General features: G+C 38.2%; 1 protein-coding gene across 2 annotated transcripts in view; it reads left to right on the top strand.

Moving 5' to 3' along the window:
- The window catches only part of ADGRV1 (adhesion G protein-coupled receptor V1), a 295,859-nt gene that overhangs the window by 250,586 nt on the left and 27,967 nt on the right, over positions 1-17,306 (top strand). For both annotated transcript variants that reach the window (XM_052777368.1, XM_052777366.1), the window contains one exon: positions 5,402-5,523. In XM_052777368.1, the coding sequence (XP_052633328.1) occupies positions 5,402-5,523 (122 nt within the window). The remainder of the gene's footprint in view (positions 1-5,401; positions 5,524-17,306) is intronic.

The raw sequence follows: 17,306 nt of genomic DNA, 5'->3' as shown, positions 1-17,306 counted from the left end.
CATAATTGGCTCAACATGAGTTTGTGAAAGAGAAGTCCCCTGAAGATTACTAGAAGGTTTAGAAAGAAACTGTGTCTGGTGCAGGAAGCTCCTGAGTTCTAAATGGGACAATTACTGGGACAAGTACCCCATCTGGCCACATTGTGGCCCTTGTTGGAGGCAAGGCCAGATAAACATTTTTTTCATACCCAGTACAGCTCCTTTTAGGTTCCCTTTGAGGTAACTGAATTTTTCTGTCATTTCAATACTTTTCCTGGTTCATGAATTTTGTAATCTAATACAAACCTGTCATGAAAATACTGCAGCCTATCTTTCAAATTCTCACCAGCATCATTATTATGTAAATCACTGGACAAAATCTTGTGTTTACTCTAAGGACTCTCCTACTGTAGTAAAACTAACATAAAAACTGATTACAATGTACCACAGCCCTCAGAACAGTAAGCATTGCAGAAAAATAAATTTTATAGATAAGCTAATAAAGAAAATAATCTTTCCTCAGCAATGGGGAAGAAGTGAGAAACAGTGGGCCCATTTGGTTTTTTGATAAATTGAATGTATGCAATTTCACCTGGTCAAATAACAAGCTGGACTATGGTAAGTTTTCAAACTCCCCAAAATTGCAACTAGAGCTGCATAAGCTGCATTTATCTGTATTGAGTTGCCAACTCTGCCAATGTTTCTTAAGCTTGTAGTTAGGGAAAAGGGAAGATAATTCAGGAAAAGGCATGAACAGTCAGGATGGTGATATATGCATACATGCATATATATATATATATTTAAGGAGTGGGTGGACTGGCTGTTGCTTAAATAAAATCTTTCATCATTCCTAGTACTAAAAAAAGGTGTGGTAATAGTGTAAAAAGAGTGTGGACCAGCCTGGTTTCAATATATAATACCCAAGAGAGCTGCTTGACAGTGTCTCAGTTACGTCACACTGATGTTGAGTTGACTACTCCATGGCAGTCTTTTATCTGCTAAGGTTTACTGAAATGTCTAAAGGCAACTGCTTGCACTTGGATTTAGAGTAAAATTCATGTCCGTGAAGGTTCATCTCCCCAGAAATACCCTTTGAGTTTGTTTGAGAGGGGGTTGTTGGTTTCCTTTCCATATGAAGTAAACCACACATAACTAGACTGTCTATTTTGATTCATTTCAAGCCCATTTATTGGTGTCCTTTTCCTTTATGCAGTGCTGTTTTTACAAATTAAAAAAAATTGTTGCTGATTTTCTGGTATGTTTGTTTTAGTTATCGAGCTTTTGTTTGATCAAAATACAACAAATTGTCTGAATGAAATGGGTGAAGAGAATTCAAACAGCTGAGATGCTAAATGCTGCCAAAGTTTTAACTCTGTATTAACTATTTACAATACTGATAATGAAGCAATTGTTACTGGCAAAGATAAAAGCAGAATTGTAAACTGTACTAATATTCAGCATGTGGCAAAAAGCACGTATCTTTAGAATTTTTTTCTTGTTACAATGCTATCATGATCTAACCCCAGCTGGCAACTCAGCCCCATGCAGCCGCTCACTTACTCCTCCCCAGCGGGATCGGGGAGAGAATCAGAAAAAAGGTAAAACTCGTGGGTTGGGATAAAGACAGATTAGTAGGGAAAGCAAGAGCCACGTGCACTAGCAAAGCAAAACAAGGAATTCATTCAGCACTTCCCATGGGCAGGCAGGTGTTCAGCCATCTCCAGGGAAGCAGGGCTCCATCACGCCTAACTGTGACTTGGGAAGACAAACGCCATCACTCCGCACGTCCCCCCTTCCTTATTCTTCTTCCCCAGCTTTCTATGCTGAGCATGACGTCATATGGTTTGGAATATCCCTTGGGTCAGTTGGGGTCAGCTGTCCCGGCTGTGTCCCCTCCCAACTCCTTGTGCCCCCCCAGCCTGCTCACTGGTGGGGTGGGGGAAGAAGCAGAAGAGGCCTTGGCTCTGTGCAAGCACTGCTCGGCAATAAGGAAAACATCCCTGTGTTACCAACACTGTTTTCAGCACAAATCCAAAACATAGTCCCATACCAGCTGCTATGAAGAAAATTAACTCTACCCCAGCCAAAACTGCCACAAATGCATACACAAATCGACATGTTTGTACAAGTAGCATTCATTACATAAGCTTTTATCAGAATTACTCAAGATACGCTCCACAGAGACCTTGTTAGATTAGTGAGCTTGATTCTGGTTTTACCTGTGGTAGTTTTATTTTGGTGAGATGGCAGTGAATTTATCAAATTTTTGCCTCACACACACTCAAAGATAATAAAGTCAGATCATTGTACATTAGAAGTATGTCATCTAGAGATCATATTGCTCCATTTCCTTCAGCTTCATGCAAACAGCTATTTCAGCAATCTATGGTTTCAACAATCTAGAGGTGCTAGGTTATGATTTATATCATGGTATTTTTCCTTAGGTGATGTTTATGCACTAAAAGCAGAAATCATGGTGTTAACTTTTGGCATGTTCTACTGTCTGCAGTTTGTCCTCCCACAATTTGCTTTCTTTTCTACCCTGCCCCCACCTGAGTTGAACTCTATTGCAAAGTAATACAAAAGCCAAATCATTAGATCTTCCTGAGACAATTCTCTTAATTGTTCGCTTTGGTCTATGTACAGCATCTAGAATTGTATGCATTAGTGATCATTAGTTGCCAGTCCATTATATCAGTTCAATTTCATAAGCAGCTAAAGATTTTTTGCATGATTTTGAGATTTAAACAAAAAGATGATATAATTCAATTAATATCTGTGACACAAATAAATTAATGAGTTGCTCTACAGATATTTACTGAATTTACCTTTAGAATTGTATTTACAAAAAGCGGTAGTTTTTGATGTATGTTTTCTTATTTTTTATTTTGCTAAATTTTGTTATTATAACCTCAAAAACTTTGAGGATGCCAGTTCTTCACTGGATTTTTGTGACCGTTGTTAAGTACACATCTAATAAGTATTTGTATTCATTAGTGTATGCAATGTAGAATAGAGAAATACTTAATGCTCTACTTCTTACTGTACTACCTGGTACTTTAGAGGGCTTTGCATTTTTAATTATTGTAAAAGCATTGTGATGTTGGTCATGCATATTAGTGGCTGTTAAAGAAAAGCTTGTTTCAACATCCATCAAAGCCACAAGGAATTTTTGCATTTTGCCCAACAGACTTTGAGACACTTTGTGTGCAAGGGATACTAGTGACTCTGGAGCGCTGTGTGAGAAATACATTGCATTTCCATTCTCTTCATCTAACAAAATCAAGTTCCTCCCAGACAAATAACAGAGGTATATAGCCTTAATATTCTTCCTCAGTGCTGCTCTGAAAAATACACATGTATTATTAGTGTTATGTTCTGGATCAGGGATCCTTGAGAAGTCTCAGACCTTTAGTAAATTTTGGCCAGACCTCACCTTGCTGTGGGAGAAGTGATTCAGGTGCTTAATGGACATTGATTGTCATTTGAGACAGCCAAGGTTATCCAGTCTGGCCTCCAGCTTTCTTTTCATAAAGAATGGGTCTTCCACAGGGCCTGTGTTGTATGTACTGGCCATGTACAGATCCTTTAGATCTCCTTTAGATCTAAGGCCATTCTAAGGCACCAATACCCACTCACAATGACTCCTCAATTCCTAGCTGCCTAGGGCTCACCGCACTGCATCCTCCCATCCACTGCAAGCAAGCTCGCAATCCTGTATGCACAGAATAGCATTATTTACAAATGGCCAAACTGGAGAGGATTTATGTCATGTCCTCAGACATAAGCGGGAGGATGGGAGTACCTTAACAATGATTAGAGCTGAGCTTTTAAACACCTTTACTTAGGCAATCTGATTTTCTTAAAGCTGTAATGGCCTTTGTTATTTCTAGTAAAAACAGGTAGGGTTTTTTTGCTTTTATTTTTTCCCCACAGAAAAAGCAAGGCCTTGTTAACTCTTCCAAAGAACTGAGTTTATTTTAATATTTCAGTTTTATTACCTCTAGTCCTAGGTTACCACTACCCTAGCATAATGTTAATTTTCATGTGTAACACAGTATCTCATTATAATTCACTAAGGAAATAACTATCATCATTAAAAGTTACATCATACTATCAAACAGTGGTTGCCGAACAGCCCAGGTTTGCACCCCAGGTTTTACTGCATGGTATTAGGCTTTAATAGGGGAAACTTCAGGAACATAGTACCTGCTCACATTGTGCTTTGCTTCAAGTCATTCCCTTGTTTATAAAAAATATGCACATGCATTTCTGCCAAAGCAATAGTTATAACCCTGAAGCAACTACTGCCTGCCTCCCTGGAAGGTAGTCTTCACTTTGGCTATTGCCTGCATTCAGAAGGCACTTACTAGTTGTACAGTATTATACAAAATGCCTAAAGTGATCCCAAACTGCTCTTTTCTGGAACGATGCCTGTCAAAAGTGTGTCCCCACTCTTTGCTGATGCTGCATGACTAATGCAGAGAGGGGCAATGCCTGGCCGAGCACCTCTGACCCTGAAGTGGGCAGACCTGGGCAAACACGGACTTTGAAGTCTGCCATGAATACGGTCAACACGGGGGGGCCCAGCGTGGTGTACCTGACTGTCAGCAACAGGAGCGGGTGGGGGCAAAAGCTAACTTCTGCTTTCCTTTTTGCAAACTTTGTCCACGCAGACATCTTCCTGCCAGCATTCCTTAAATCTTTTATGCTGTAAATACAGTAGGGAATATAAAATGCAGCTGTATGTATGCGTGCTTAAGAATGGATTCTGCACATATTTTTGAAGGTGAATGGAGTTAACTGGTGCAAAGTCTGTTTTTGAGGGGGTCCTTGACTGAGTGGAGATTGTTGCTTGAAGTTTTATAGGGTCAGATGCCTTCTTATGTTTGGCTTACAGAGAAAGTAACAACAAATCAGAGAACAAGCTATTCTTATAATTTCTATATAATTCTATAAACTGCCAGAGCCGTGGCATTTTTTGTATTGATAATGTTTTTGTTCATTTCCGCTTCCTCTCCATTCTTAAAAATCCTTTTCCTCCCAAAATTTCCAGAGCTTGCCAAGAGCTCTCCCGTGCTTCCCCCAAGGTCAGCATGTTTTCTGACTCCATGTGTGCTCTTCCCACCCGCAAAGCACCCATGCCTGGTTTGCTGAGCTGGGCTGTGCTCCCCTGAACCCCCACCTCCCAGTCCCCCCCAGCTGGCCATGCCCTTCTGCTGGTCTCCTGGCCCCGAGGTGGGGGGGTCCCGAAAGCTGTGGGACCCCCCACCCAGCTGGGGCAGCAGAAGGGCTGCCCATCACTGGAGAATGAACTCCAAGGTTGGCCAGAGTCGGCGAAAGCGGGTCCTGCGTCGGTAATGCTTTAAAAAGTGTTTTTCCCAGGGCGCGCCAGCTGAAATGGTGTGTTTGTGGTTTTCAGAGATCCCCTTGGTCTTGTACCTATTTGCCCTGATTTCCGTCACCTGGCTGTGGGGAGGACTGCACATGGCTTACCGGCACCTCTGGATGTTAGTCTTCTTCATCATCTTCAACAGCCTGCAGGTAAGAGCCGGCACCTTTTCCTTCGGTCCTCTTGCAGAGCTGGGGGACATCTCCACCGCTCACAATGTGTTTGGCATTTCGGCTTCACCATCCAGAAACACAGTGTGACATGGTGGAAGTGTTAATCATGTGTTCTGTTTATTTCTCAAATTAACATATAGAATGCATACTAAAGCAAGGCATGCATTGTTTTGAAACAATAGCTGTATAATTGCATAGATTTAATTTCATAGCTAATACACTGGGAAAGAAAATTGCTTGCTTCTGTGTGTAATGTGGTACCGAGGTAATTATACCAGTAAAACTGAAATATCTGCAGCGTTTGCAAAAACACCAAGTATTTCAATTTTCTCTATCTGGTAACTCTAATAAAAAAAGAAACCACAAAGATTTAAAATTATATAACCTTAATACTGAATTTTTTTCCATTATGAGGGGTGAGCCTTGAGGTTTAGCTTTTCTCATACAGCGTACACATTGGTAAAGCAAAGATCTTTTCATTGAAAAAATCAAATATAGACTAGGTGTTGATTATTAATTATAAAAAATGCAAATAGCCCTTTGCAAAATTTTACAAGTGTAAGTGCTTCCACTGGACTCAGTACTGCATTACACTGCGTTCAATGCCATAATGCGCTTTGCAGAATTGTTTACAGAACTGAGGTTAGTATGTCAGAGATGGGAAAATGCCTCTGATGTCTGAAAACAGTGAAAATAAGAGGAATTAAAAAAGTATATATCCAAATCTATGGTGTGCAAATTCCTTTCCCATTTTTATAACAGAAATATCCGTGATACCATGTATTGTTTTCCAATATTAAAAATCTTTATACCTCATCAAATAAAAATTAATTAAAAAGCTGTATTTTTATAAAACAGTTTTATTTTAGATTTGAATTCAAAAGGTGGGAGTTTCCTTAAGCAGCAATCTAATATTTTCAAAATGTACATCTCAGACATAAATTCTTTTTTTAAATCAAGGAAAAAAATGTAGTTTATTCTCCTTGTAATACATTTGATTATTCAGTATATGTTGTCATTTAACTATTCATTGGCTTACATTAGTTATGACGTTTTTTTTCTGTGTAGTTAGGTGAATAGATTTGCTCTAGTAATTGCCTGCAGCATAGGCATAAAATTGCTTTTTTTGCAGTGAGACTGCCACAGCTCTGCAGGACTGGCAGTGGTACAAAAGCACATTCCCTCCCTTTCCTCTCCCCCTGCAAAATCCCAGACTACAGACAAACCCCCATGGGACTTTTAGCACTACAGCTGTAACTACTGCAGCTTTATAGTGAAACTTAATGCACTGACATAAAGCATAAATGTGTGGTGACATCTGTGTACGTACCTGTAGCTATACATATATATTTTTATATATTTTTCCGTACTGTCTCTCTACAAAGAATTATTACTAGAATGCAGTCTGGGTTTGTGTTACCTAGATCAATCTCCAATACAAATTTTTGAAAAGGGTAATTCATTATAATTGAGATTTTTATGGCAGAGGTAAAACAGTGCTTGAGCACTGTAAAATGCATGGATATTTGCTTTAAAATAAAATTTCTTTATTGCTAGTGCGTATTTATAGAAAAGGGATATGAGTATTCTGTGAAAATTACCATTCTTGGCCAGAATGTTGACCTTCTGTGTAACTGCCAGAAGAGACTTTGTATTAGCCTGCTTTATATAACAAAATTTCATTTTATTCAAGTAAAGTTCAAAGCCATAGAATTATTTTTATTTTAATTAATGTTGCCAGTTTCAATACACCAATTCATGCAATAGGATCAAGAAGTAAAACAGGGTGTTGCAAGCCAGTCATGTAAAATATGAGGCCCACAAGGTCTGTGGGGGAGTTATTGCACTAGCGGTCCAGTATGATAGCAGGTGACATGGAAAACACAGATATAAAAGCATGCCTAGAATAATAAGTTATGACTGCTATTAGAGATGCACCACTGAATGACTCCAAAATTAGGATTTTGTTTAGATTGTTTAGATCCAGCTAAAAGTGAGATGATACCAGAAATGTTTGCTTTTCTCTATCTATGTGAAGTTTTTCAGTTGGTTAAATTTAATGCTCTTTATGTAGTTTTGTTTCCATTCATGCACTCTAAAATCTTTGAACTTTAGGTAGTAATTTTTTTTTTCTTTTATTAGCTATTCTTTGATTGTTGACTTGTCTCTTATCGGCATTGCTTGTCCATACAAAAGTTAAATGCCAATAAGACTTGCGTAGGTAGTACATAACTCTTCTGTGTTCTGCTGCAACTTTTTTTGGTGTATTTCAGAAATATTTCTACCATAATTTCATGCAACTGAAAGAATACATTTCTCTGTATATATTGTTTTGGTATTCAAGGACCTGACATAAATAACTTTCACTATCAAGAGCTATACTCTTCTGTCAGCTGTATCCTGCAGCAGGTCATGCACAAAGATCAAATAACCTCTATTGGCAGCTGCAGTTCTAATCTTTCAGAGTCATCACCCCAGTTGCATCTCCACCCTCAATTAGACAGCTGGGAAATACATATAAGAAACTTTGTTTTGAAATCCTTCAGAGGAGCTAGGAAATGAAAAATTAAGAAACCAAATACTACAAGCTTCACCATCCACTGGCTGGCTTGCCTTATGTTGTTGTCATTGCTGTGCAACTCCATGCATGGAGCACAGCCTTATTTTCAAACTTGTCGTAATGCTAGACTGCCTGCACTACCCTTCTGACCATAATCCTTCCTTTAACTCTCTGCCAACATGAGCAACTGCTTCACCAATAGATATCGTCTCTTTTGTATTGGGATCAATTCATTTGGCTTCTTGCCCTAATGATAGATGGTAATATCTGGGGAATAACTGTAGATGTTAACAGGCCTGCAGAAGATACTGCAGCATCTCTATTCAAATTACATCAATATTGAGCTTCCACATCAAAAGGAGAAATCAGTTATTTTTGTTATTCCTAGCCCTAGAGAGTCTGTAAAACCTCAAATATAAAATAAATGTTCCTTTATTGAAAGGAAATGCAAAAAAATTTCAAATGTGTAATCTCTTCTTGTTTAATATTTTAAATTAAAATGTGCAGGTCTGGAACTCCAACTCAAACAGTAGTAAATAAAAACTTTTCCTTCCAGCTATGAAGAGCTCAAGAACTCCACACTTCACATTTTAAAAACATTTTTTATCCTTTGCTGGAATTTTCAGACATAAAATGTAATCATTACAGTATCCACTACCTTTTATTACTAGATATTGGAAATGATGTATGAAGTTACCAAATCATGTATACAAATACATGCAAATAGTATACGAATAATGCATAAAGAATGAAGTTACCAAATATATAAAACAAAAAGGTACCTTTTTAGTGTTGGGTACCGTGAGAACAGTAAAAACAATGGAGTAGCTCTTTCACAGTACTACAGTTTTTATATTTGTTTTACTAGGTGATTGTCTTCAGTGCTTTGTAAATCTCTACAATAAAACAAGTTTAAAAAACATTTCCTGGAACGCCCCCACATTTTAAAAAACCACCCCACATATATTGTTCTCCTGTTTTAAAGTTACCATTTATCTAATCAGGAAACAGAAAAACTGATGTGTGATTCAGGTGACCAGACATGCACTATGAAATGAAAAACAGGGAAGGAACAAGGTAAAGAGTCTGCAAATTTCCATAATCTATGCTTTTCATCAAACAACCAGATACACCGAATTTTCGTAGTTAGAGACCATGTCAGTATGCAAACTGCTTGTCTGGAAGGAAATTACATATTACAAATACTGGATGCTGAGTAAATGAAGGTTTTGCTGTGAGCAGGTATAGCTTTATAAAGCTTTTGCAGACTACACTCCCGCTAACGAGGGGCTGGTCCTGGGGGGCACACGCTCCCTGCTGAGAGCAGTTTCTGGCCTGCAGGCTCTGCAGAGCCAGGCTCATCCGCGACACAGATAGCCGTTTCTAGTGTCCTTTGAAGCTTTATCTCAGCCCAGTTGTTTGGGAATGGGAGAGGAAAATGGGACTTAACAGAGGATAACACATTTTTGTAATGATTTTGAGAGGAACTAGCTGTCTTTTAGTGCATGCTGTTGGCATCTCATTCCCATGCGTTACGCCTTTATCAGCTCTCCGAATTGATAATGATTGTTAAAACAAGGCTGTTTTTCTGCAATAAAAGGTAGTTTTACCATTTATTGCTGGGCATTTCTGTTATACAACATGCCCTGTTTCAGCTGGAAAGCAATTCGGTGTTCATTAAGAGCTTTTCCCCAACAGGAAAGAGAACATGAAATAGTTTACGAGAAACAGAAACCCGCTTCCCTGCTGCTCAGGAGCTACAGACTGTGTAACGAAGCAGAACATGACCCATTAAAACGTGTTGGATATCCAAATGGATTCAACTCAGGAGACTGGAAGGACATTGCATGTTATCCAATTTAGTTGTTTAGCCTTAGGACATATATTTCCTAGGAAATGCTCTTGATAGAAAAATCATCTACTAAGGACAAATTGTTTCCGAGCACTTCCTGCGGGAAACAGTTCCCATCAGAGACGAGTTTATAGTACAAGCTATTCTAGTGCATGGAGGGGAAAGCAGCCCTTTCTTTGTAACTTCAGGAATAAACATGCAAAGTGCCATATAGGGGGGACAATAGCTGATTTACAAAGTAAAAAATAAATTTAGAAAAGCATGAAAGGAAAAGGGTAAGAAGCGTGTTTGGGCTATATCTGATGTTTTGAGTTCGTCAGCAGTATGCTCCTGATTAGCCTACCCAGGCAGCATCTGTGTTGCAGAAGTGTACTCCCTGCTCTCATGTGAAAGGCCTTGGCTCCTCATCTTTTCGCTTGCAAAACTGAGAGGAACATTTACCTCTTTTCTTTACATGTGATTGCCTTCATGGACTTATTCACAAGATATCTGCTGGGGTCAGGAGTGAAAGAATAAGCTGCTCTTTTATGTGCTTCTCTCTAAAGGTTAGGATTTCACAAGCTGTTTTGCATACACTATACTCATCTAAACAATTGCTGTGTTTTTCATGCAATTAGGGGGGTGTTTCTGGTTTGTATAGCTAACGTCATCAGTGGCATATCTGCTGTTCGATGGATCCAAAGTTCAGGGCAGTGGGTGGATCTCTTCCCATTGTTTGCAGAGGGGTTGGGATGAGGCTTCAGACCCGTTCTCAGACTCTTCCCTGCAGCCAACTTTCTTAGTATAATCCTGATTATTCTTTGGCGATATTTCTAGCAAACTGCGCTACACACCCCAACCCTCTATCTTATAACTTAGGGTGTACCTACACTGCAAACTACAAGGTATTAGATACCCCATAGCTACCCCTTCTGTGGTTTCCTGTACCTTGTGCTAAGCCCCACCACACCCTAGCCCTGGGAATAAATTAATTAATTTTTTAAATAAGTAAGTTTGTATCAAAACCTTGCTTTTATGAAATACTGGAATGTTACCCATCAACAGTATCAAAACTCAATTTTTCAGCAATTGTAAATCAGGAGAAAAATAAATCAGCACTGGGAGGTATCCCATGATAACCACAGATTCAAGAAGACCTTGGGTGGTTTTGGCTGATGCAGATAAGGGTAAAATGTCTTTGCCTGTTCTGTGTTTGAGCACACCAGGATGACTCATGCCCACATAACGACCAACAGTGTTACATGTAAAATACATCTTCCCAAGAAACACAGGAAAATCTGGAAGTAAGAGTTGACTGGTGGTTTTCCAAACTGGGCAAAATGGCTGACTTGCCTAATATGACAATTTTTAAAAGTCATCTTATTTGTAGTGGATTACAGTAAGAGAAGATTCAGGGGTTCAGGTACAAATGTTTGAAAAGCCCATGGTACCTTTAACAAGAAACATGGATGTACAGAAAACGAGTGAACAGGTACACACCCAAACCTGGCATTGGCTGGAGTTGATGTGATTCACCAAGCTTCATTAATTAAAATAGCAGAGGCAAACCAGAACGAGAGCAAGGGCTAGCTCAAGTAGCAAAGGAGATAAAATATCAAAGAAAACTAATAGATATAGTGGCAAAACCAAAAACATTATAATGAGGAATACCCTGTGTATGGAACAACAGAAAATAAATGTAGCAAGAGAAATCAATATGCCACAGTTTTAGAAGCAAAAAAAAAAAAGTTTAAAAATACAACATATTGAGAAAGCAACAAGAGAACAAAGGTACACAGTTTTGTAATTGCATTATGTTAGTGCAGTAATGAAAATAAACAAAAATATATGGTTTATAAAGCTCATGCCAACACCAGTTGCAAATGAAAAATATGTTTTTTCCTAGAACATACTGTTTAACACTGGGACATAGTCAGGGCACACTGAGAAGGCCACCACTATAAATAGGTTCACTTCCTGTTTCTTATGTCATCTTCCTAAAGCCTCTCCTCATGGTGAGTCAGAGATGGACTAGATGATCCCATACAGCAGTTCTGATGAATGAAGCCACGCAAAGCCAAACAAAATCAAGTACTAGACAGACATGAGATGCAAGTAAATGGGGTGGGCTACAAAAGGCTGCCTAAAGATTTTGCAAAAAGTGATTCTACACTGCAGATAAGCCCAACAAAAGACAATGAAGTCATCATAGTATTGCCAGGATAAGGTGAACTACAAGCAGAATAGCAAGAAAAGCACATAAGCTTGTTCAAGTAGACATAGTCCAGGCAAAACCAAACCCTCTTCTGTCGCTTGAATGCATAAACCAAACACAACTAAACACAACTCAAAGAATTCATACACTAGCTCAGAAGCAAAATAAAATACATATCCAAAGCAGGCATTGCAATTTGATGTCTGTGCAATAAAGTATATTCTTATGCTGTTTCTGGGGGCTTGGATTCTCTTCCAGACACACTATACCTGGAATGAAAGAAAATAGTATACTCAGTACAGTTCACTTGTTTAGTAAGTGAACAACAAAGGAGTAGAAAACGAAGTTATTTTTGTTAAAGTAAAAACCCCTGAAAGTTTGTTCAGTACGTGCATTTATTTTAAAACAAGTAAAAAGAACTAATATAAAGCAAATAAAGAAAGCTTGTCACTTTTTGAGACTTCGCACTTTTTGACATCATCAGCCTAACTTCTGGGATGTAATCCTGATTGCACAATAGCATTGGTATACATTATACCAGCCGTGCAAACTTACGAAGCTATCTGAGTGACTTGATTATTCAGTGAATCAAGACAATGCAGCATTCAATTTCATATCCCCTTCTCTCTGGATATTACTTCCTTCTTAAAGAATAATTCTCTGTGGTCCTAGTTACCACACTAAATATACTCTAATACATGATTACTGTAATGACTTATGAAATTACGGTAAAGTATTCCCTTTACCTATTCAAGTCCTTATGTAATGGACCCAAAATCAGTCTATAACTGAAGGCAAAACAAAGAAAAAAGTGTGCAGTGTCAGGTAAACAAAGGAACATTGTTAGGTTGAAACTAAATATCTCCTAAGTACATAGGAGAAATTGATGTCAGAAGAGAGTAGCTTGTGTCTAGAGCTGTGTTTGTGATGATGAGAGTATACAGAAAAATGCATAATAAAATTGTAAAAAGCACAGAGTGAAAGAATGTACTGAAGTGGGCTTTGATTTACTGGATTTTCAACCGATCATCAGTCAAAAACATTTAGAGAGTATTTCAATCAGTTGCCCACTTAAAATATAAAAACATGATTATAGTGTATTTCAAAACAAATATAGTCATTAAATAACATTTTAGGTCTTCCAGCATCTATGAAACTCCTTCAGCTGTTCTTGAAGAACTTTACGTTAAAAATATATTTCACAAAAAATCTCTAAACACTCTTAATAATTTTTTGAGGTAGAACATAAAGAAGCAGTTTCAACCATTCCCCTCAGAAGGCATTAGTAACAGCAAGAATTACATAGTGCACAACAACAAGTAAGAAATGTAACTATAACATATATTGCTGCAATCAGTCAAGTATATCCACTGAAAAGGACTTGGGCTCAGGTGTGTTCTTCTTCCAACTCTGTTGATAAGAGTTGACTTTTCTTACTGTGGAGAATAAAATAGCAAACAATTTGATTTGGTATCTGTAACAAATCACCCACCTTTTCATTTTACATTGCTGCCAATCTCTGTGTCACCATAAATAGCATTTTTTTTCAATAACTCGGCTAAAAGAAGTATCTCAGTGTAATCATAATGTAGAATCAATCTATATTTTGCCTTTAAATCCAGACTTCTAAATTCTGTACTATTATTCTAAGACCATTAATTGATGGTCAGAGAATTCAGAAGTTGACAGTGTGGCTTCTAAGTCTTGAAAATAATGAGTTTCTTTATAATTGGCTGAAGTACTTAATGTCTTTTTTTTTAATCCCCCACTGGTTTTCACAGGCAAAGCCTGCTGCAGTCACTGGCAGGATTTGAGAAGGAGAGGGGCAGCAAGCAGCAGGGGAGTAACAGGCTGAGGAACACTTAGAGAAGCTGTAAGACCCAGATCCATGGGGCTGAAAGGGATTTGTCCAAAAGTGCTGAAAGACCTGGCCATATAGTTCTGAGCCTATTTTTGAAAAAACATGGTGACTGAGGATAAGTGTGATGGCAAGGAAAAGGATAACATTACTCTCAAATTTTAGGAAGGCAGAGTATAACTTCAGGAAATTTGTGGCTGGCGATAACTAGGGGAAGTGGAACTCCTCTTGGAAATTAGGCAAAGCACATACCAGGCTGCACCAGGAGGAATTTGGCCAACGAGTTGAGTTATCATGCTTGTCTACTCAAGACCTAGGAAGCCACACTTGGAATACTCCATCCAGTTCTGGAGTCTCCAGTTTATGAGGTGTGTGAAGAAACTGGTGAGGGTTCAAGGGAGGGCTACCATGGTGGCTGGAGGCCTGGAGCACATGTCCTATGAAGAGTGGCTGAAGGAGCTAGGTTTATTTAGTCCAATGAGGAGAACACCAACGGAAAATGTAATAGCAGCATGCTAATATTTGAAAGGTAATTAAAAAGATGATCAGGTCATTCTCTTCCCCTCTACTCTCTTGATAGTGCCAGGTAATAACAACAAAGGCACATGGCCACAAAACTATGGCATGGGAGGTTCAGGTTGGACATTAGGAAAAATAATTCACTAGGAGGAAGTACAGAACTGGAACTGTTGCCCAGGGAGGTTTGGGATCTCCACAGCTGTAAGGTATTAAATTTCAGCTAGACAAAGCCATACTGACCAGAGCAGTGGAGTGACCCTCTGAGGGGACTGAATGAACTTCAGAGGTCACATCCAGCCAGTTTTCTTGTAGTTCTATGATTTGACGTGTGGGAAACTCTATTCTCAACCCATTAATTGTGTTAGATAAACAAACACCAGCAGCCACATGGCACTGAGGTCATGAGTTTTTAGGAAAGCATCAAATATTACAGAGCTGATGATAAAACCCAAAGACCTGGAAATTATACAGACAGGAAAGTTTAAGTAAAATATTAGCCATCTTTAGGAATGACTTCGGTGCAGTGGATTCCGTTTCTCATGTTTCAGCACTGCAGAGTGGTCTCTATGCATACATATCTTCATGCTGAACATCATTATGTTATGAAGGCTGATCTGAATGTTTCTGTGAAATAAATGCATGTTAAGTTTTAATAGTCTCTAGGAAAAGAACTGTTCCCTTTTCCTCCACCCACACATTTCCTGCACACGAACCCTCTATATTGCACAAGCCTGATGTTTCACCAGTATGAGAAGGATGTTTTCTCCTTTTCTTCATAATAAATACAGATGAGACCTTGTCTGGGGGCTTGTAAAACTCATGTAAAAAAAAAAAAATCATTCTCTTATTTTATATACAGCTTTAGTGGCCTCCAAGCAACTACTGAAGAAAGAGTGAATGGCATTACTGCTTTTATCTGTCATAGTTTCATTGTTACTCAACATGCAGAAACCATGATAAGCTAAGATTTCATTCTGAAATAACAGGAATTCAGTAAAGACTGAATTAATTAACTTTTTTCTGAAGTACTATATGCAATATAAAGTCCCTCTTTGTATTTTATTTTGTCCTTGACATATAACACCTTTTAAACAGGTGTCACTGTTGGAAATTGTTTAGATTTTTTGAATGTTATCTAGCTGATGACTGTCGAAGGATTATGAGTTAGAGGACCATGACCCAGCCTTAATTTATAGGATGACTTGTTGAATTGGTAAGAGAAAAGAACAGGAAGAGGTATGAAAAATATGTATAAGACTGGGAAAAAGAAAATCCAATCATTTAAGCATATGGTCCTTATAGACTGGGAAAAAGAAAATCCAATCATAAGCATATGGTCCTTATAGAATAATGCATGAAGGAACTTCTCTCATGTAGGTAAAAAGGTTATTGCATACAGCAACCAGTGTGAGTTAAGTAGGAGTTCCAACCTTTAAAAAAATAGACCACCTGGTAAGTTTTCTCACCTCGTGAAATTCTCCTGTATTGTGGGCAAGACAGAGTTAAAATCATCTTGAAACCATCAGTGAGACCAATCCTTGGCAGCTGTTTCTTATAGTACTTTTTAAAAAAATTGCTTGTATTAATCTACATGGACATAAACTGCAAATGCTTATTTTCCAGTGAGGACAGAACAGTTCTCTAAGTACAGTTGATAATGATTTTGCTAGCCTAGGAAACAATGAATTAGAAGTTGTCCAAACTAGGACAGAGTTAGCTTGAAAGAAACTGTTCAATGGATTCTTTTTAGAAGTGCTTTCTTCTAAAGAATTGTTGTTGTGCACTCTAACAGGTCATATTAGGACTAAAGGGAGGGAGAGAGGGGGTAGGTAGTTTGCCAAAAGAAACTATGGCTTTTTGAAACAATGACATGATATGAAAAGATACTTGCTTTTTTACTCAAAAGTGTTTTAGAATAGAGTAAGCAAAGAATCCCTGAAATAAAGCTGGGAGATGTCTAGACATCAGGAAAAGCTTTTTGTGCCGCAGCGTAGGTTCAGTTATATCTTATATACTAAATATATTTTGGTTTTGTCCACTAGAAGCCTGTTCGTTAGACATCAGTTTTACAATTAAAGATCAGATACTTAAAAGTAAGATAAAATCTAGCTCAGATGTAGTGAAGTTAGGCACAGTAGTCCAAGCTGTTATCTGCTAATCCCGATAAAGGAAATGCAGCAAATCTGTTCAACTCTTAGGGAGGTATTTGATACAGCGCCACAACAAAATTGGAGGAGTAAGAGTAAAGGGAAAAATATGGTAAAAATAAAATGGGAAAAATAAAAAAATAGTAATGTTCCATCTCAATACTAATCTTCACTTGCATTTTCTTTACAAACTTGGCAGACAAAATGCTAATATAGCTTTTTGCTTACACAAATTTAGGGGTTATTGGTGATTCAGAGGACTGATGTATCCTACACAATGAAATGGATGATTCTTAGTCTGTGGAATGACTTAATAGGAATTATATGAGATGTGACAACACTAAGTGCAGAATTATGCACTAACAGTGAAAGAATTTCTGCTATAAGTTGATAAACGATATATAACTGAGAAGTACAAACTGAGATGGGTGTGTTGCTTTATCTCAGGACAAATGCAAATCGCCAGTGTGATACAGGCTTGAAAGAAGCAAATGTGATGCTAATCTTGTACCCAACAGCAATATGAGTGCTGGTACACTGGTACAAAGGTACTGGTAATGCATTATTTGGGGTCCTGTGGACATTTCTGAGCCCGTTGGTCCAAGAGATGAATTCTGTATATGGTAGGAGTA

This window comes from Harpia harpyja, chromosome Z, assembly GCF_026419915.1.
Source record: "Harpia harpyja isolate bHarHar1 chromosome Z, bHarHar1 primary haplotype, whole genome shotgun sequence".
NCBI lineage: Eukaryota > Metazoa > Chordata > Aves > Accipitriformes > Accipitridae > Harpia > Harpia harpyja.
The sequence above is the reverse complement of the archived record's forward strand: the minus strand, read 5'-3'. Positions and strand labels throughout refer to the sequence as shown.